Source organism: Nymphaea colorata, chromosome 4 (genome assembly GCF_008831285.2).
Source record: "Nymphaea colorata isolate Beijing-Zhang1983 chromosome 4, ASM883128v2, whole genome shotgun sequence".
NCBI lineage: Eukaryota > Viridiplantae > Streptophyta > Magnoliopsida > Nymphaeales > Nymphaeaceae > Nymphaea > Nymphaea colorata.
This window is the reverse complement of record NC_045141.1, coordinates 15,662,038-15,682,578: the sequence shown is the minus strand read 5'-3', so window position 1 is coordinate 15,682,578 and position 20,541 is coordinate 15,662,038. Positions and strand designations below refer to the sequence as shown.

The following is a 20,541-nucleotide window of genomic DNA, read 5'->3' as shown; positions in this document are numbered from 1 at the left end:
TTTAATTTGTAGATTATGTTTTCAGGTACTTCATTCTAGAGCGAGCAAATCTAGGTAGCCTTCAAACAAAATTTTTGTAACCTGTGTTTTGACCCAAAGTGTACTGTACAGTGTTCTATTTTTCTTACATTTCAAATATGGCCTTTCCTTAAAAAAAAAAAAGAAGCTTTCAAATTGTTTTTCCTAAGCTTTCCTAGTAAAACTATCATCAACTTCCTAAGAACAACATAGTACCAAAAAGTCTATTTTGTTGCCTTTTATTCCCTCCCTTTCTTTGCCTTTGGAAGATGTAAAGAACAGAACATTGGACTAAAACAGAGATTCCGATGGGAAAACAAAAAAGAAGACGCAGGCTGAAAGACTCATTCACTCTATTACATAGAAGATGCGCACTTTATGCAATGTTATAGAAATAGCTAGAAGAATCAAGAAGAAATTTGAGAAATTTTATTTTTGCCCTTTTGCAATAAAAAATATTGATGCAGCTTTGCTTCTAGTATGTCTGAACAAAGATTAGATGCAGCAGCATAAGTCGGTTACAGCCTCAATTTTCCGAATGCCCTTTCACACGTGTTCAGTAATGCTCAGCAGCAAGAATCATAACAAACTGATAGCAGCTGATTTGAAAGCGGTTCTCGAGCTCCCCTCAAACTGGTATGTGTACAGGTTATGTACATCCAGTTTGCTTCTTAAGTTCAGAAATTGAATCTTGTCAAGAGCTTTGGTAAACAATCAGCTAGTTGATGATTTGAGTAAATGAATGAGGCCTCAAGAACTCCTTTTTTTTATAAGATTAGGCACGATATAACAATCAATTTCTATATGTTTTGTGCATTCATGGAATACTTGATGAGCAGAAATATGCATAGCAGCCTGATTATACAAAACATCTTGACTAGTGTTGGGTGATCCACCTTCAAATCACACGAGGGATTTCAGCCACACTACTTCCCACGCACCATTTGCCATTGAACGGTATTCCGCATCAGCTAGTGATCTTGAGACTGTCTTTTCTTTTTTGTTCTTTTTCCCATGAAATGGGACAGTTACCCAAGAATATTACATAATGAAATGGATTTTTGAGCTTCCTGAGCTCTCTTGCAGGCTGCCCACTCTGCATCACAGTAGACTGTCATTTTCAGCTCAATTTCGGTTGAAAAAATAGATTTCCTTGACCAGCAGTGCCTTTGAGATATCTAACTCCTTTCAAAGCTGCATCGAGTGTGCCTTACAATGCTTATGCATAATCCACTAAGTACATGAACAACATAAAGGATATCCAAACGCGTAATGGTTAGGTACATCAATTTACCTACCAGTCTTCTATAGTTAGTTGCATCTTCAAGAGGCTCTCCATAAGCTTTAGACCAAGTACGATGTTGAGCATCTGATGGTTTTGCATTGATGAGACCGACCTCGTCTATAATGTCCATCGTATGTTTTCTTTGTGATATAGATATTCCTCCATTCTCTAGCTAATTCAATGCCAAGAAAGACTTTAAGCCTGCCAAGATCTTTCATGTGGAAGACCTAATGTAAATATTCCTTGAATATGTTTACTTGCTCATCTTGATTTCCTGCAATGTTAAGGTCATCTACATATACAAGGACTGCAATGAATAAATTAACTTTGGCCAACATAATCAAAGAATGATCTAACCTCGATTGAACACAACCATAGGCCATATATGCATAGGGGAATTTGATAAACCAATTCCTAGGTGACTGCTTCAAAACATAGAGTGATTTGTTTAATTTGCAGACTCGCCTCTCCCCCTTTCTTCCATATCACTGAGGCAATTCCATGTATATGGTTTCGTGCAGATCTCCATGCAAGAAAGCATTGTATACATCTATTTAGTGTAGCTTGTAGTTGCATTTTGCTGCAATGGCAAGTAGGCACCTCACTGTATTGGCAACTTGGGCATAGGTTTTCAGTATAGTCTAACCCTTCCACCTGAGATAGCTCTTGGCAATAAGCCGCGCTTTGAGCCTTTCAACAGTACCATCAGATAATCCTGTACATCCATTTACACCCAATTGGCCATACTCCTTGAGGATATTCAACTCGAGTCTATGTTCCACTGTTTGTCAAGGCCTTTGCTTCAGCTACCATTGCTTGATGCTAGCATTCATGTTGTATAGAATTTAGGTTCAGACTCGTGAGAGATGGACAATGCAAAAAGATTTATAGGGAGGTGACAATTTTTTGAATGATATATACCTGGAAATAGGGTAATGATGCGCTTGGCTTTTAATGAAGGTGCACTTGGTGATTCTAGAGCAGCCATATTACAATATAAATCTTTTAATAGAGTGGACAGTTTCCTTACTCTTTGTGAGCATCAGACTTGAGGTGGCTGTTCGTCAGTGTGCTGAATTGATGTCTGATCAATGTTGGTTTCGGTTTGATCAACAGACATTTTCTGCTTAACTAGAATAGAAGTGGATTTGCATTTTCAATCTGATAATTGAAAATTTGAGTTTTGGCTAGATCAGTGATGATTTAGGCTGGGTTTTGTTTTCAACCACGACTGGCATAGTAAAGGAACGAGAGACCAAAGAGCACCTAATGTTCTGATGCCATGTAAGGAACAGAACACTCTGACTGAAACAGAGCTTGCGATGGGAACCCAGAGGAAGATAGGAAAACAAAGAAGACGATGCATGCTGAAAGAGTCTCGTTCACTTTATAAAATGCTGTAAAAACAGTTAGAAGAATCAAGAAGAAATTTGAGAAACCTTAGTTTTTCCCTTTACAATCAAGAATAGAATAAACAATATTGATGCAGCTTTACGTCTAACATGTCTGAACAAAGATTAGACGCAGCAGCATAAGTAGGTTACAGCCTCGATTTTCGTCATGCCCTTCCACACTTTATTGAGATACGTTCAACAGAAGGCATCACAGCAAACCAATAGCAGCTGATTTGGAAGCGGTTCTCGAGCTCCGCTACTTACAAACATAGCAGAAGAGTATTGCCAGTTTTGCAAGCAAGTTTGGCTCTGTGTGTGTGTGTGTGTGAATATATGTGTATGTATGTCTGCGTCTCCACATGTATAACGTGAATAGAGAAATCCTCTGACATCTTTTTGCAAATGATCCGATGCAATATATATATATATATATACCAACTCAGGCCGATCAATGCCGATGCCGCTCAAAAGAACGGCTGGGAATTCCGGTGGTTTATGTTGATTGGTGGCGCAGTCCCGATGGATATCGACCGACAGAAGTTATAAATTGGAGTGGATGTGCATGCAAGACTGAATGCAGAAGATCGGTTCTAAAACGTATCATAGTTTTCGACCAGCATGCAATTCAATTTCCGGTCTGTATCTACGTCCCGAACTGATTGAAAGTCAAATTTAGAGAGTCAAAGTTAGGCCGATCCGGGTCTTTGTGTTATAAATAAATAAATAAACCGTGGGAGGGGCGGGCTGAGCCTCGTCGTGTCTGCTTGCGGTGCCACCTGCCTACTTTGACAAATTGGGCTTGACTAGAGCTGCATGGAACAAGGTGAAGAGTTCAGTGGGAACTTCGGTTTATAATTTAAAAAAAAAGGAAGAAACAATGAACAAGCCAAGTTGCATGGCTAAGTTTTGACGAGTGGGCGGGCCGGAGTAGACTCGGGAGTGTCAACGGGTCGGACCCATGCTAAAACTGGATAGTAAGTACTACTAGCCATGCCTACCAAAATTTCATATTTCTGTCTTTTTTGCATATGAACTTTTGCTGATCCTTACTAAACCTTAGAGTTTTCTTTGGGGTTTGGCGTTAAGAACATAGCGTGAGCATTTCATGTCTTAAAGTAGGAGCAGATTCATGAAACATTTGTGCAAAAGTTCTATAAATCTTTCTTGATTTTGAGGCATATTCATGAAACAATCATACACTTTCTTAATGTCAAATGATCACGTAAAATCACACTTTTGTAAGTTTTACCTGGACATTAATTCGACCCCTTTCATACATACATACATATATATATATATATATATATATATATATATATATATATATATATATATATATATATATATATATATATATATAATGTATCAACCGTGAAGGGGTACTTTCTTAGACCACGCAATGTCGATAACATTGTTCATCTCTCTTCGAAATAAACATATATTTCGATCAGAAACGATTAGATAGATGGATCCGTTTGGTATCAAATGCCTTAAGATTTGATTTAAGAACGTATGATAAAGCGCAAAAGAAAAAGAAAAATGGACGATCAAATGTTCAAGTCCGTCTCTAGGAGGAAATGAATACCAAGATCTGGAAGGTCCCCAACTCATTTCCAATTTCATAGACGACGTGTATTTAAGTTATCAAACAAAGAAAAAAAAGTACACATTCAACTTGTGCTTATGAAATTGCCAAAAAAATATATCACAAAATGTTAAAGAACTCAACATCTTTTTACATCTTGAAGTAGTGTTTCGTGTCCCCCCACATTCAATTCGCTCCTTCCAACAAGGACAATACAAGCCCTTAAAATGTGACTCGTATGAAACAATAACCAATTTAGAGAGAGAGAGAGAGAGGGAGATGCGGCTACGAGTCCAAGACAAATGGGGGCTGGGCGAGGTCGTAGGGGGCCCAGAGCGCGTCGACAGGGCACGGCCGGCCTTCGTCGAGCCGGACCCAAGGCTTGCCCTTGCCGCTCCAGTGCATGAGGCTCACCCTGCCCGGGTGCAGCCCCCTGCACTTCCCCTTGTAGTTGTCCCCTCCCAGCCCGTGCTGGTTCCACCGGTGGTCCACCGGCGTTATATCTCCGGCGAACACCAGCAGAAACGGCGGCAGCGACCCCAGCTCATAGATCCGCACCTGCTTCTGCAGCTCCATCCACGCCTCGATCCTTGCCGTGTACCCTCCCTCCCGCCACCGCCGCAGGTCCATCACCATCACCCCCGTGTTGAAGTAGCACGGCCGCCGCCCCGCGAACGTCAGCGACAGCGCGTGGCTCGACCAGAATGCGCTGGTGAAGTAGTAAGTGAAGTTCGCTTTGCAGTACTCCGGCGCCGCTACCACTGACCGAGGCCGCAGCTGCGTCCCCCACAGCTTGGCGATATCGTCCACCAGCACAACATCCGAGTCGAGGTAGACGACGCGGGAGACGCACTCCGGCAGGAGCGCCGCCAGGTAGGTCCGCGCATAATTGAGCGGCCGGTCCAGCGCAGGCCGAATGGAAGCCGAGATCAGCCCCGCCACCGCCGCGGCGTCAAAGTGGTAGACGTGGAACCGAAGGTAAGGGAACGTGGCGGCAATCGTGTCCCTTAGGTTGGCCTCTTCTTCGCCTGTGCCGGACGCCACGAAGTGGAAGGCGAGGTTCTCCGGGCAGACGGAGTGCTGCACCACAGACAGAACTGCTGCCATGGAGCCGCGGAGATACTGGGCGTCGAGCGTCATGGCGACGTGCGTTAGACCACTGACGCAGAGCGCGTCGCTGCTGGCCGCGGAGCCGGTCGCACCGCCGATCGTCGGGCAGGTTGGTGAGTTGTCGAACCTCGGGGCTTCCCGGAATTTGGTGGAGGCATTGACGCCGGCGATCAAAAAGAATGGTGCCAACGTTGCGATCGTGACAATAAACGCGATTCGGGTCGTCGTTACCATCGATTACCCACTTGCCTTGCTCGTTATCAGTGGAAAATACTCTCTTCTTCTTCCTAGGAAGGATAGAGTTGGATTGGCTATATATATTGAGAGAAGAAGAAACAGGAGGGGCGTTCGCCTGCCACCATTTTTCTTCCTCTCCTTCTTGTTCTTGCATCGTTTATATTGACGCCAAAATTGTCTGCCGAACATCGTATACGAGTTGGCTGAATTTTACCATGCCTTTGACAATTTCTCTTTCTTTTTTTATCTCAATACATCATCGACGAAAAGACCGACTACAGGACAAGAAAAAGCGTGGCTCTAGAGGTTGTGTTCAGAACTGAGGTTCCTTCCATGATAGTTCTTCTTTTACAGAAATTTTTCCACAACAGTCCCGCGTTATTGCATATTTTTCAAATACATGCTAGGTATTTTCAATGTTTTAGACTGGTCAGATAGTCGTTTGGACACGCGACTTTGTTAGGAAACAATATAAAAGTAAATTTAAAATTAGGTTTGCATTTTATAATCCTAAACCTTGCAAAGCTGATCTTCTAAGTTTTTGGAGAGTCTTATTTGTATAACTTAGTTCAACCTAACGGCCCAAGTGGATGAAATTGTTCGAGTTAAGAAAACTTGAAGGTTGATCTGGAAAACTTCAAAGGAAAAGATGATTTCAGAAAAATAGCTTTATAATATAGGGACCATTTTGGAAATATTGTTATTTATAAGCATATCCGTGAGGATATGAACTCGGCAACTGCCAAAAGAGGTAAGTATGGATATCATATTATTAAATAAATAAATAAATAAAATATTTCGTTAGCAGTCCCTATTATATAAGAATATTTCTAGAACTACTCATTCTTTTAACAATTTCTCCAATTCTTCATTCCCTTTAACCACATAGTTCATCTCGTTAGCACATCAATGTAGAAACAACATAGTCGGACGTAGGGGTAAAGCCAAAAAATTTTCATGAAGCTGGTCAAATTAAAGTTTTTAAATTTTGATTAAAATCGAAATATTATTTTTCAAAATTTTTATATAGAATAAGTGAAACTTTTAAAATTTATATATATATTTAAAAAAAAAATGAGTTGAAGCCAGGACTCAAACAAACCCTACCTTGGCTCATCCCTTAAACGGACAGCTTTATCGAACTGTAGTAATTGCAGCTCTAACACTTCTTTCTTCTCCGTTGAAAGGATAAATCTTTTATGCGAGTGAAGAAACAAGAAACATAACTTGAGTAATATTGTATTTCATTTCCATCAGTTCAAACATTTTGTCATTTTTATTTCAAAATTTAAGCTATCGAGTTACTTGTACAATCTTAAAAGTAAGATACGGATGTTTCTCAAAGTGGTTGGATCCTGTAAAAGCTAAAGTAGAAGACTGATTTAGGAAATACGAAAGCAGAAGGACAATTTAGGAAAACCTGTTTCTAGAATTGGACAAAATTTTGACCGGAACAAAACTTGCGCGGAAAGAAGAGAAGATGAAAACGCGGTGAGAGAAGCCGGCGTCCACCGTTATTCGCTGACTTCTTCAATAGAGGGATGCCCTCGTCACTGCCCTCTATCTCTAAAGCATGCTTTTAATTTGAGAGCTTGAATCAGTCACCTCATTCCGAGGAGACCTACTTCCTCCTTTATATTAATAAGATTCGCACCTTCACATCGATAAACAATACATGTGCTACTAACACAAATCTAAAAAAATATAGGAAAAGGTAAGATAAGGCACTTGAATTTTAAGAAATCAAAATCTCTTTATATATATATATATATATATATTAAATGGTAACTCTAGTTTTTTAAAATCACTGAGCCATCTAACTAGGGCCGTTTCATCCATCATTATATACGGTTAAAAAAAAAAAAAAAAGCCATGGGCATATCCTCCTTTTTTTCAAAAAAATATTCTTCTCCCAACTATCCATTTGTATCATATGAACTAGTTACCATTTGTATCATATGAACTAGTTAGATAACTAAGTGACTCTTTATAGCTAGATATATATATATATATATATATATATATAGGTCTCCAAATAAAATGAAAAGGGAAAAAAGTATCAACTAACTAATACTTAGATGATGAAAAATGTCTATTATTTTTTTCAAGACACCTCGCTCGACAATTTTCAACAACACAAAAAAAAATAAAAAAATCTAGTCTTTGTACATATGTGCGCGCACGTGTGTGTGTTCATATGTGTTATTTCAATTGGTCTGGCATTCGGTTCATTGACTTATAGCATATGACGTTAACGTACTCGACATGGAGTTAACAATTGAAAAATGTTTTGAACTTTTCGGTAGCAAGATAAAATTCTTTTGTAAAATAATATATTGCTAATAAAATAGAGGGTGATATTTATTTTTTTCACATTCATGAAATAAATGAAGACACATTAAATATGGCCATTTGTACCTTCAATAAATTTAAAAAAAGATAAATGTCATCATCAAATTCATTTTATAGTACTTCAAAAAATTTTGTATCAAGTCTGGTTGTTAGCTATGACATTTTCTAAAACATGTAAGGGTTGGTATAAACACCCATGCGAGGACATGGTCAGAGCCATCATCGACTCATAGATGATCTTAATATTTACGTAATTAAAGGAATACTTTTAAAACATGGTAAGGAATTAGTCTAATAAGTTGGAAAATATTTTAAAAAAATGATAAGCTTACCTTGAATATGGATCAAAGAATTTTAGCTACTAATTCAATTGTGTCATCACAACCATATGATAGAAAGTGCTTTCTCGTCCTCCAAAATTTTCAATTCATTTCTTATCATTTTGTTTTTTCTTTTTATTATATCTAGATAAAATTGGGAAGTAATGTTTGTGTTACCATATAAAGAACAAAGAAAATGTACATTTAAATATAGCAATTAGTTGTTTTGCGCACAGTATCATGTCATTTCATATGGTCTGGTTGGGGTTTCACATATTACCTTTTTTTTAAAAAAAATTTTTGTTTGGCTTTAACGCAAAAAGTGCAGAGTGGGATGATATTCAATCCCTTGTGGGGAGTTGATGATTAATTTGCCTAATCTGAATAAATATTATATTAACAATAACATTAACTTGGACAGTGACTGGATCAAACAATTATTGTCAACAATGCACTAAGGACCACTGAGAACTTGTATGATCCTGTTAGAAAGTGAAAGAGACAGACTTGACATGTTCCGAGCCAGAGAAGTCAGCAGAGATCTGTTCAAATTCCACACGGCCGTCATTTTCCCAAGATCATCCCATAAACTTAATTGGTTAGAGAATAACAAATCATTTTCTCTTGTTTAATTTCCACTGATTCTTTTTTGTGCTTCGAAACTTTCCGATCATCGTTGGCACTCAAATTCTCTCACCGAGCAGGGTTTTTCATTGTCCGGCAGAAGACCGAATCTCCCTTTCAACATCTCATTTCTTTAGGGTACAAGGTCTGTTTCTGGTGCCTCAAGACTCCCTATGAGCTCCAACTTGAGCATCAATGGCCCCCCTCCATCCTCTTTTGCAGCACAAAAAGTTGACACCCTAGATATTTGAAATGAAAACCGACCGCCTACCAACCCCTGCTGCATCCATTATCCCAATCCCCTTTGGAATCAAAATAATTGTAAGCTTGTATGTGGCGCTCTTCTAGTGTGCTTAATGTAGTACCACAATCTTTATATTTGAAATCTCAGTTAACTTAGTTGAAGATTAACATAGAAATTTAAGAATGTGGATCTTAATGTAGGCCCAAGTCTGACTTGCAATATTCTTTAGTTTGGTAAACCATGGATTTTAGTGCGAAGTGGCTATTGCATTTGGCAAGTTCGTTATACAAATTAATCTAAAATCCGAAGTTATCAAAAGCCCCCACGTAAGATGAATCATGAACATCCATGGCAGACTGAGCTTTAAGTAAACGCTTTGGATTCTCATGGCTTCAAGTACTAAATTTGTCGTGTGCTAATTGTGGCTTAGATAACTCTACATTATTTGCTTTGAACTAAGCATTCTTTGACTATTATTACAGGTTTTTAGGTTAAGCAAGGAGGAAACGGGAACTGGATAGCGACGGAAAATTGGCATCCATGGGAGATGTTATAGCCATTTATTTTGACCAAGTGTTTGCTTTCAATACGATGTCTAACTGAGAACCAAAGATCTCTTTTTTGGAGTCCTTTTTAGTTTTTGAAATAGGCTTACACTCTTCCTTTTGTTCCATAAAATAATAACAAACAAATATTTCTGTATTTGTTTGAGCAGAAGTGTCTGAAAGTTGCTGCTGATACGAGCAAACTCCAAACAGATCCATATAGGTCTGATTCTTGGTAGATTTAGATACATACAGATATTCGCGTCTGATGTCAACATTAAGAACGTCTTTAGTGAGAGTTGTCAAAATCTTCTGCGAGCATCAACCACCATTGATGATGAAGCAACGGATGAGAGAAGGGCATTTAGTTGAAGATCCTTGTCATTCTACTTGACTCTTCATGCCCGGTGAATAGCATGAACAGGAGGTTAACAGTTCACTGCCCGGAAAAGAGACCTGAAGTACCTCTTCCCTCTGGCCCTTGGGTTGCAACGGCATCAATGATGGTACAACTTATCGCACCCCACCGTTTAAGACACAAAAGCATAACACCTATGGCATCAAACACAGGCTTTAATTTTGCAAAGTTAAATTTGATCACCTGCTGTATTGATGCCATCATTTTGAAGGTGGTCGGAAAATTTGAAACGAAGGAATTTTTTGGGGGTCAGGATCTGGTGATGGCATCAACAAATTCTCCATTTTCCTGATCTGTGCAGATTAAACTGCATGCCTTATTTGGGTGGATTAACATCATTGGTTCATTTCTTAGCAAGACATTCCATTATAAATTTATGCGAAGCTTTCAGAATTATTGATAGTAATAATAAAAACTTTATCTACAAGTTTGTCCGCAAGCACTCTTAATACTTACAATATATGATCAGCACTCTTGTTACATAGTGTTTAATTGGTAAAAAAGAAAACAGTGTGTTCATGGGACGTATGTTCTTGAAACATACTTGAAGAATGCCATGCTTTTGTTTTAAGAAACAGAGTGTGATTAAGTTAATTTTTTGTTGCTGGTTATAACAACACATCCACAATGACACTATGTTTTGTCAACAAGAAAGCCCCATTCGAAAAAACATAGTTTTGCCATCACATCTAAGAACAGAATGTCTTTTCATCAAATGCCCTCTTAGAAATGCAGATGGGTAAATATATACCAACCTGTGGATTCGACTACTAATTGGATTCAAATTCATTATGCAATTCCATAACAAAATCTGGATACTTCCAACTGAGATCCAATAACGATTGGGCCCGTTTGCATATAAATGTTTGATCTTTGTTAGTCGGATCCAAATCCAGTCCAAAGAAGAGCGCTCAAATCGAAGTCCAATTCTAAATGTGATCTACTTAGAATCTGATTAGTTGAATTTGATAAAGGGTTGATCCCACCCGAATCAAGACCATCTACATTCCCCAAGTACCTGCACAAGGTTTTGACGGAAAGATATTTCTCTAAATGCTTCATGGAGTTAGAAAAGCACTGCATCAGGGATGGGGTACGGTTCAAGAGAAATGGACGATTGATTGCTGAAGACAGGCACTGCACACTGCAATACGGAAGTTATGGAGTCCACATAAGACAAGTCCATTGAACAGGGTGGAGAACGTCTGGAAGTTGATCAATTGGAGTAAGAATGAGGAGAGATTTGAGATTAAACAGAGACCCCCTCAAGCTGATATATATATATATATATATATATATATATATATATATATATATATATGAAAGCCCCATCAGTCTTATATATATATATGAAAGCCCCATCAGTCTCATTCGAAAGAAATGGTCTGGTGCTATAGGGTGACATTGAGATAGGTCAAACTTTAAGAGTGGAGACATGATTTCTCAAGTGAAAAATAAAAAATGAACAGTCAATCATGCGAACGCAATGTATGAGTTCTTTCAATCACATTTTACAACTCAAAATCATGTTGTCGTATCAGAAAACCAAACCTTTCGGATTGGTCCTTATTAAACAAACGGCTTTCATGGCATTGTATGAGCACTCCAGCAAAACTTATTTTCCTGAAACACAATTTATCAAGCGCACAGGAGGGAATAAAGCAAACATTTGAAGAATGGAGAACCCAATTTCTGAACATTGTGAGCTAGATGGATCTTAGTTACATTGACAAATAACAAAAGAGGAGCCAATCTTGTACTGTTCCTGAAACGCAAAGAACCACAGAGATAAAAGCGTTCTGGGGAAAGAGAAGACATTAAAAAAAGAGGATTGATCTCGTCTTCCTGTGCAAAGATCACTAAAAATAAAAGCATCCTCTGGAAAGAGAAGGAATCAATCACTTCATATTTGTCCGGCTCCGATAAATCTCAACACCTAAATATTCAACAGGGCCTTTTACAGCCACATGAGGCTTTCCAACTCTCACACGAACTGCAGAAATTTGCCGATAGGATGCAAAAATATCTTTGACAATCTTGGTAGCAACAGACTCCAAAAGATTGAACGATGGTCCTTCAACAACCTCTCTAGCCAGGCTGCCAAGAGCCAAAAGACCATAAATCAGTTTGCTGAAGGAACTAAGCAAACACAAGCTCAAACATTGATAGAAAACCAAATTCAAGATGGTCAACAAACTAAGGCTAACAAGATTTAGAATATGGACTCTTAAAGCATATCCAGTAATAGTGGTTCCACTATATGAGGGGATGTGTTTCAGTGTTTGTTTCAACAAAAGAAAAAGGAAAAGAATTCCATGCAAACACCCATTCGTAAAGATCTTCAACTGAAAAACTGATGATGATGATAATTTGGAAGCCATTAATGCCTGTTTCGCTGCAGCAATCAATAGGAGTTCAGACTAAGGTTCCTTTGCATGACAAGCAGAGCAGGCCGACGACATACAAGGCCACAATTCTACCAGATGGAGATTCGATGTAGTTTAGAGCCAAACTTTTCCAATATCACTTTATTTTCTAGTCATAAACACAACCACTAGATAGGCAAACAATTTGCTGCAATTTTTTGAAAGACTAAAATGCTGCACTTGAACCGGGATTCTCAAACGGGGGAAGGAGAGGGTGGGAGAAGATGGGGAGGGGATAGTGGTGGGGGTGTGGGTGGGTTGCGGGGGAAGGAGTAGATAAGATTATTTCTCCTCTTAATCATTGCAAAATAGTTGTTACACAAACAGCGCCAGTAAATTCCTGACAACTTTATACCATACACCTAGTGAGGTTCTTGCAAAGTTTATTGATTCAACACCTTCAGCAGGCCTTGGGCGAACTCAAAACTGTTGAAAACAGAGAATCCTATACAAACAAATCAAATACAAATCCAGAAGTTAGGGGAGGTAATGAGAATCTATACTGTAAAATTGATCCATGTGTTTAAAAAGGGGAAATCTGAGACTTTAGAATTGGTTAGCAAAATCAAACAGAAGAAACGGTAGAGAGCATCACGCTGAGAACCCCAACAAACTCATCTATTAGCACAGAACGACAGAATGACTAGAGTACATGACTCACAATTTCAAGCCATTATGAATGTACGGAAAAAAGACAGATCTGCAACTACACTGGTATGAATTGGATCAAATTCACAATCTGCATCATGGAACCTCGAGTTAGGTCAACCCGGATTTTTTTTATCAAACCCTACAAGAAAACGGTCAGATAGCTTCAAACAAGTTAATGTGTGAAATCCATAACTTTATCAGTTGTTAGTCACAGTTAAACTTCAAATCAAACTTAAGAGAACTATATAGCATTTGTGAATCAGCATTACTTGTAAATATCTGCATAGCTCACACTGTCATCCAAGTTATCAGTGTCACCAGCTTTTTGAAGTTCCAAATATGCATCTATGTCAACCAAGAATTTCTGACCCAATTTCTTCTCCTCCTCGAGAACACCATGAAAACCATGGAACATCAAACCTCGGAGAACAAGCTTATCTCTCATTAGGAACTCAGTGTCCATTGGCAGCTTTCTTCTACAATCAATGTTTATCCTGGCACAGTTAAGAAAATAAATGCACTTGAATCTCACGGTAGCTTCGCCTGGACTCAATTTTAAAATACACTAGGTAGAGATAAGCAATGTCCTTTATAAATTATGTGACTAAAGAACATGAAACATGACTACATTTTGGAGTCTATTAGCATTAAATTAGAATCTTAACATGAAAAATGGTAGACATACAACGAAAGTAGGGAAAAAAACAGCAGCAGTAAAATCCAAACAAAAAACGCAGAAAAACAGCACAAATCAAAGGTAAAACATGCATGGTCCCCTCGATAATCCATACATCTAGATATTCACTCAAGTTTGCTCAATTTCATCCCCAAACAGAAATTCGACCAAATTGAACACAGCTATGCAACGCGTAACGCCAATGAGAAGAAGAATGCCCAAAAACAAACACTAAAAGGCATCCGTAACAGCAAAACCCTACGGAGTTCAACAGCCCATGAAATTCATCTTCTACGTTCAAACTCCGCAAACAATCAGGAAGCACAGGAACGGCCAGTCCGCCACTGAAGCCTCCGAAAGAAAACCAAAATGAGAAAAGGAGAGGGAAACCCTCATCTCGTTCCAGAAAAGGACGGAGTGGGAGTTGCGCTAGCAGAAAGGCCCAATGCATGCCATTGATGGGAGGGGTTCGACCTTAAACCTGCTGCTGGGAGCTTCTATCGTCTGATGCACATCGAAAGAGCCGATTCCATCGCGGAGGACCAACTGAGGTTAACGGTCCGCGCGAGCAAAAAATGGATTTTTGGGACGTCTATCGAAGAGAAGTAAGAAGAGGTTAAAAGGATTAGCTTGAATCCATTATCATTGACAGAAGAAGCTGAATAATGGATTTAGGGTGTTGGACGTTCAGAGATGAATCATTCGTTGTTTGATTGTGTTGTTGATATTGTCCAAGATTTCTCTTTCATCCTTGATTTGCCCGGGTTTTCCATGTCAGAAACGTAAAAATATATACATCAAATATTTTCACTTGGAGCAAAATACTTTCCATCTCTGATTCGAAGCTAACTAAAAGAAACTCAGAAAGATTTTGTTCAGAAAAGAAAAGGAAAGAGTTGTTCCATTTACATTACAAACATAAAAATGGGAAAAGATTGGGATGCGGACTTCCATTAAAAAAAGCTGCGGATAGGAATCCACAAAGTTCCAGTGATAAAATTATTGTCCAATAAGCAATATAAATTGCATGCATATGGAAAAATTTGCACCAACAACTTCAAGCATTACGATTTTAATATCATTTTTGCATAGCCATGATACAGCTTAGTAATCTATTCCATACAGAGTAAACCTAGTCCCATATAATCGGAAGGCCAGTCGCTCAACAATTTCGTTTGAAAGGGAGAGCTTGAACTCTTGCAACAAGAATGTTAAGAGATCAGATTCAAATCAAACATACTTTCAACCATATATGTTTCATATTCATATACTCCTATTCAAATTCAGATTGGAATATAGATAAAGAAAAGACTTATATGAATTTGAATCCAAAATCGAAGCCTCTTGCTCGTATCTCTCATCAGAAGGTGTTGTTCTATAATGTCTGCCCAACAGGTCTCCTGCTAACCCGAGCAAGCATTCAAACTTATTTGAAATCTGATTTTTCACATTCATATTCAAATATAAATCCAAATTTAAACCAAATGTGTTCGATTTTTAAACTGTAAGTGTATTGGATATAGAATATTTATGTAAAACTTAAATCAAATCCAAATCCAAATCCAAATTCAATCACATATTTATCTATGTTCTAATCCAAATCTGTATCCAATCAGATGTCATTTCTTAAATCCGAATGTGATCTGCAGTTTGTGGAGTATTATCAACAAAAAGTCTGACAATATTACAAGTGAAAGGAATGGCATATTGGCGGACACTACGTCATGTGGGCAGCGGCTGCTCGGTCTTCACAGGGTATTGAACTTTTTACAGAAAACATGCATAACTTTTAGTTGTACAATTAAGTTTGGATTCTTTTCAATTTGCTTACCTGTATGCATCTAATTTAGCCGGACAACGAAAGAATTTTTCAGTAACGGGCACTTTTTTTTCAAGTTAAAGTGTAGAATACAGCCACCAGAATGTGCTTTACTATTGCCCTTAAGAGGGCATTTGGTAACAGGATTGTTGTATTCTTTGGAGTATATGATTCCAATTACAAACACCCTCTAAAACCTAGGTCTATGGGATCTCTTTAAAATAATTTCAGGGAGAAGGATGTCTGGACAAATGCCAAAGTCCCTCGCATTTCTGACGTTTAAGTCATGGGTGAACTTACAACTACTTCTTTCAATTCCACAGTAAAGTCAGCTACTGTTTGCAATATAGAGAAATAGCACCTAAGAAAATCAAACTGATAGTCGAACTTTCACCAATCCACCAACCTGACCAACTAATTGGAGAATACCAACCAATTATTGTGCACATGTATGCTCAGAATTATCAGTTTTGCAAGTTGTGAATGGCGATCCGAAATCGGAAAAGCTCCCAAGGATACAGAAATAATGGGATGGAGTAGGTTTGTATATATCACACAAGGTGAATACTCATTATGAATACCATTTCAAACATGATATTGTGTCATAGGCATAGTCATCCTAGTCTAAATTAAGGGTGGGCAATGGGCTGGGTACCTGATGAGTAGTTAGATATTCAATCTCAAGGGGCTGGGGCTGGGCTTGGGCTGGTTCTTTGGCACTTGGGCTGGCCCGATTGAAAAAATTTGCTGAGCCAGGCTGGCCTCAATTCGGGTATGACTCTGCCATATATATATAACACACACGCACGACATATCATACTTGTAATCGGCTTGCTTAGAAACTTTTCGTGCATCACCAATGACCTCCATAGAAACTCTTTATGTGTCGCTGATAGCACCCTTAGAAACTATTGGCACATCGTTAAAGGTTTCTTAGATATTAAAATATAAAACATTAATGGTTACAAATATGGGTAGACATCTAGACGGGTATAAAGTTGACGGTCGGCTCCAGCCCAATAACTAAGCAGACCAGGTTTGAGGTGTAGGTAAGAGATTCAAGCCTGCCAAAACCTAGGTGTAGGCAAGAGATTCAAGCCTGCCCAAACCTGACTTTGCCAAGCCTTGGGCTGGCGTGGCCAGGCCCAATGCCCAACTTTATTCTAAAGTAGTGTTCCAAAGCAGATCGAACTCCGCACAGAGCTGAATCTGAAATGCTAGATTACCGTTGAGTGAAAATCTGAATCTAAACGGAGGACGGAACTATAGTTGAATTGTACCCGGAGAGTGGAAAATGACTATTGAATTCTTGAACTCTTTTCAACTTTAAGGTGTTCAACGAGTTTGTCTAGGGAGATCTACATGGCTTTTACTAAGCTTCTTACTGAACTGGAATGCAAAACCATGAAGCAATCTCCCTAGAGGGTAGACCCCTGAGTTGAAGAAAATTGGGAATTAAGTCGACAGTCTCTCTCTCTCTCTCTCTCTCTCTCTCTCTCTCTCTCTCTCTCACACACACACACACACACACACAAAAACTGGTATGAATTTTCTTCCCAAGCCGTACAATATAGGGGTCGGGCTCTACTCCTCGCTCCAAGTTTCCAGCTTGGCTGATCTTGCATGAAAGAGTTCACGTGGAATCGAACCTAAAGCGAATAGGCTTTGAACTTGCAAGCACGTGCCCGCTATGTGCACAAGAGGAGGAGGATGTCCTTCATCTTTTTCTGGCTGTGCGCAGTCTTTCAAGAGACCTTCCGCAGTACATGGCATCTACCAAGATTAATCAAAATGATATCTCTTGTTTGTTTGCGTGACATTTATTTTTTTCGTTTTTCTGACAAATGTAAAAAAATCTCATCTTTTTCAGCAGACCAGTTTTAACCTTTTAGCGTGTTCTTTTATAAAAAGACATTTTCTGTAGCTATGGTTGAGACTCAATCAAGATTCTGCAATTTGATACCCTTTCATACCTCTTTTGGTGGTCATTTTTCTTTTTCACTATCCTTCTTAAGCATAAAATATATAAAAAAAATACACTTAATTGTCACATAAAACTTATTCTATGTAAAATTAAGCAATGGCCTATCTTATATAACGAGTCCGACCAGGGGCGTAGCCAAATGAGGCCCTGCAGATTCTCAGAAGTAACATACATTTGCTTTTTAAGAAAAAACCTTCGTATCTCTCCAAAAAATTATAAAAACGGCCGCCCGCGAAATCTATAAGAAATAAAATATATATCCTCCTGGCTCCAAAATTATTTTTTGTCTCCACCTTATAGATCCCTACAAGTTGAATGTACCGTAGGACTTAGTACAATGCTCATGGGCTATATAGATCAGAGGCATTAATAATACAACTCGCCAGCCGCTGCCTATTGTGGCAGCGCCCACAGAAATAGGACTATGGGACTCCAACACCACTCTATAGTCCAATGATCCTTGATGCCAAAAAAAAGTGTTATTATATATACACCGCATGGCATGAATTAACGTCAGACCGTCAGAAAACAGTACAGAAAGGGGGGGCTACCTGATATCGACTAGCATCTCTAACCATCACCTCCACCTACTCGTTACCTGAATCGGTCCCTCTGCCCATGCAAGCGTTTTCCCATGGCCATCCGATAGCAGTTCGGTCTTCGAGACAAAAGTCACAAAACTGTTTCAAAAATCGAGGTCAAAGAAAGACGTTCGTAAACGGAACAAGGCAAACCTTTTCACTCCAAAACAAAAGAGGGACTCAACGCAGCCAACAATTTCTTCTTTTTTCTAGATCAACAAATACGCGGCCGCTACCTTAACCACAGACTCGTTCCCAACATACAAGAGAGAACATCGCCCCATCGGACAACGATGAGGACACGCCACTCAACCGAAGAAAAACGGGGCCTCATCCAGCACACCGCTTCTTCCCTCCCGAAAGAATCAGGCCTGTGGGCACCGCCTCAACCACAATTAACACTTCACAGAATCCAATAACCACGAAGATCACCCTAAGCATCGAATCGAATTTTAGCCCGAGGACGAAGAAGGGGCTTCGACGCGGAGACAATTCCATCGCTTCCAGAGCCGGAACCTCGTGGGTTTCAGACGGGGAACATGATCACACCCATCTTCCTAGATCCCAAAGAGCCGTAACATCCCAGCGCCTTTTCCGAGACCTTTTGGCTGTCTCTGACAAAAAAGGGCAGAAGGACAACGTGACACGAAGGCCGTCCAAGCCTGATTTTGGTTTTGGGGGGAGGATGGTTTATTCAGACACCGCACATCTCTGGTCTTTGACGATCAACGGCCCAGCCGAGGCCACCTGACGGCTAACCAAGAATGGAGGTGGGTTCAGCTTCATTTACTAAAGCTGACAGGGAGCGTGGTTTATTCAGGCACCGCACATCTCTGGTCTTTGACGATCAACGGCCCAGCTAAGGCCACCTGACGACTAACCAAGAATGGAGATGGGTTCGGCTTCATTTACTAAAGCTGACAGGAAGCCCCATCAAACTGGGATATTAAAAAGGTGCTCCGACCACCAGGGTCTAACGCTGCCTACAGACGGGAGCAAACAAGACCCGCAGCAGTGGAAAGAGAAAAATTGGCCGAGCTATATACTTCAAGACCAACCACGGGTACACATCGAAGGCAGAAGCAAGGTGACAACCGACAAGCCAACAAAAGAGAGAAGATCCGCTGACGAACAAGGGGGTTGAGAAAGAGAGAGAGAGAGAGAGAGAGAGAGAGAGAGATTCTCCTCCCGTAACAGGAAGAGTCAGTAAGGAGGAGAACCATGGCGATGCGGATGGTGAGGATGGGAGCCCAGAGGGTGCAGTTCTACCTAGCAGAGCACCCCGTTATCGTCAGCTTCAGATGGAGCGGTGCCCATTCATGGGGATCAACTTGGTCGTTCCTATTCTCCTCCATAGCAGCCTACCTTGCCATTGCTCTGTTCCTCAACCTCCTCCTCATCAAGCGCAGGCGCCCCGTCCCGCTCGGCCCCCTCCCGGCGCTGCACAGCCTCGCCGTGGCTCTCGTCTCCCTGACGATCTTCGTGGGGCTGAGCGTGTCCACGGCCGCAGAGATTCGCGATACCCGCTGGCTCTGGCGCCGCAGCAAGACCCCGATCCAGTGGCTCCTCTGCTTCCCACTCGGCACCCGCCCCTCCGGCCGCGTCTTCTTCTGGTCCTATGCGTTCTACATCTCTCGCTTCCTCCTCCTACTGCGCACCGTCTTCTTCATCTTCCAGCGACGGCCGCTCACCTTCTTCCGCCTCTTCAACCACTCCATCCTCATTTTCATGTCCTTCCTGTGGCTGGAGTTCTCCCAGTCATTTCAGGTCGTCGCCATACTAGCGAGCACGCTTATATACTCCGTCATGTACGGGTACAGATTCTGGACGGGCGTCGGATGGCGGGCGTCGTGCTTCCCGGTCGTCGGCAATTGCCAGATGCTTCTGCTAGGATGCTACCTCGCCGCCCATGTCGGCGTCCTTCTCTTGCACTTCAGGAAAGAAGGTTGCAATGGCATCGGGGCCTGGATCTTCAATTCATTCCTAAACGGAGCTCTCCTTCTGCTCTTTCTCAATTTCTACGTCCGAAAACATCTTCAGAGATGTAGAAGGGTTGTGGATGTCCACCACAGAGCAGCTGTGGCTGAGAGTGGAAGAGAGTTGTCTGAGTTAGAGCTGAAGAAAGACGCCTAGAAGAGGAGAAACCCAGCGATCCCCCTCTGGCATGCATACACAGTTTTCTGAGACGATAACCTAAATCCTTGAAGAGTGTCCAGAACTTAACTTTTTGTAGTATCCAACTTCTCAGTTTTTCCGTTGTGAAAACTTGCAA

General features: G+C 40.4%; 3 protein-coding genes across 5 annotated transcripts; 1 reads left to right on the top strand and 2 right to left on the bottom strand.

Annotated features, from left to right (window-relative positions):
- Window positions 1–4,333: 4,333 nt before the first annotated feature.
- Window positions 4,334–5,778, bottom strand: LOC116252927 (probable galacturonosyltransferase-like 1). Its single transcript, XM_031627552.2, has one exon. It carries the CDS (start codon window positions 5,624–5,626, stop codon window positions 4,568–4,570), a length of 1,059 nt encoding a protein of 352 aa, XP_031483412.1. The 5' UTR covers window positions 5,627–5,778; the 3' UTR covers window positions 4,334–4,567.
- A 6,007-nt stretch (window positions 5,779–11,785) lies between these two features.
- LOC116252211 (dihydroneopterin aldolase 1-like) lies at window positions 11,786–14,719 on the bottom strand. Of its 3 annotated transcripts, none has more exons than XM_031626333.2 (3): window positions 14,367–14,719; window positions 13,479–13,703; window positions 11,786–12,229 (listed from the first exon to the last, which is right to left on the bottom strand). In XM_031626333.2, exons 2-3 carry the CDS (start codon window positions 13,670–13,672, stop codon window positions 12,031–12,033), a joined length of 393 nt encoding a protein of 130 aa, XP_031482193.1. In that variant the 5' UTR covers window positions 13,673–13,703; window positions 14,367–14,719; the 3' UTR covers window positions 11,786–12,030. The 3 variants fall into 3 exon arrangements, with proteins under 3 accessions (XP_031482193.1, XP_031482192.1, XP_049933625.1); XM_031626332.2 differs by having other exon boundaries at window positions 14,360–14,717; XM_050077668.1 differs by lacking the exon at window positions 14,367–14,719 and adding an exon at window positions 14,148–14,353.
- A 3,243-nt stretch (window positions 14,720–17,962) lies between these two features.
- On the top strand, window positions 17,963–20,424 carry LOC116252610 (elongation of fatty acids protein 3-like). The gene has a single exon (XM_031626987.2). The coding sequence runs from the start codon at window positions 19,491–19,493 to the stop codon at window positions 20,400–20,402; it is 912 nt and encodes a 303-aa protein (XP_031482847.1). The 5' UTR covers window positions 17,963–19,490; the 3' UTR covers window positions 20,403–20,424.
- The last annotated feature ends 117 nt before the right edge of the window (window positions 20,425–20,541 follow it).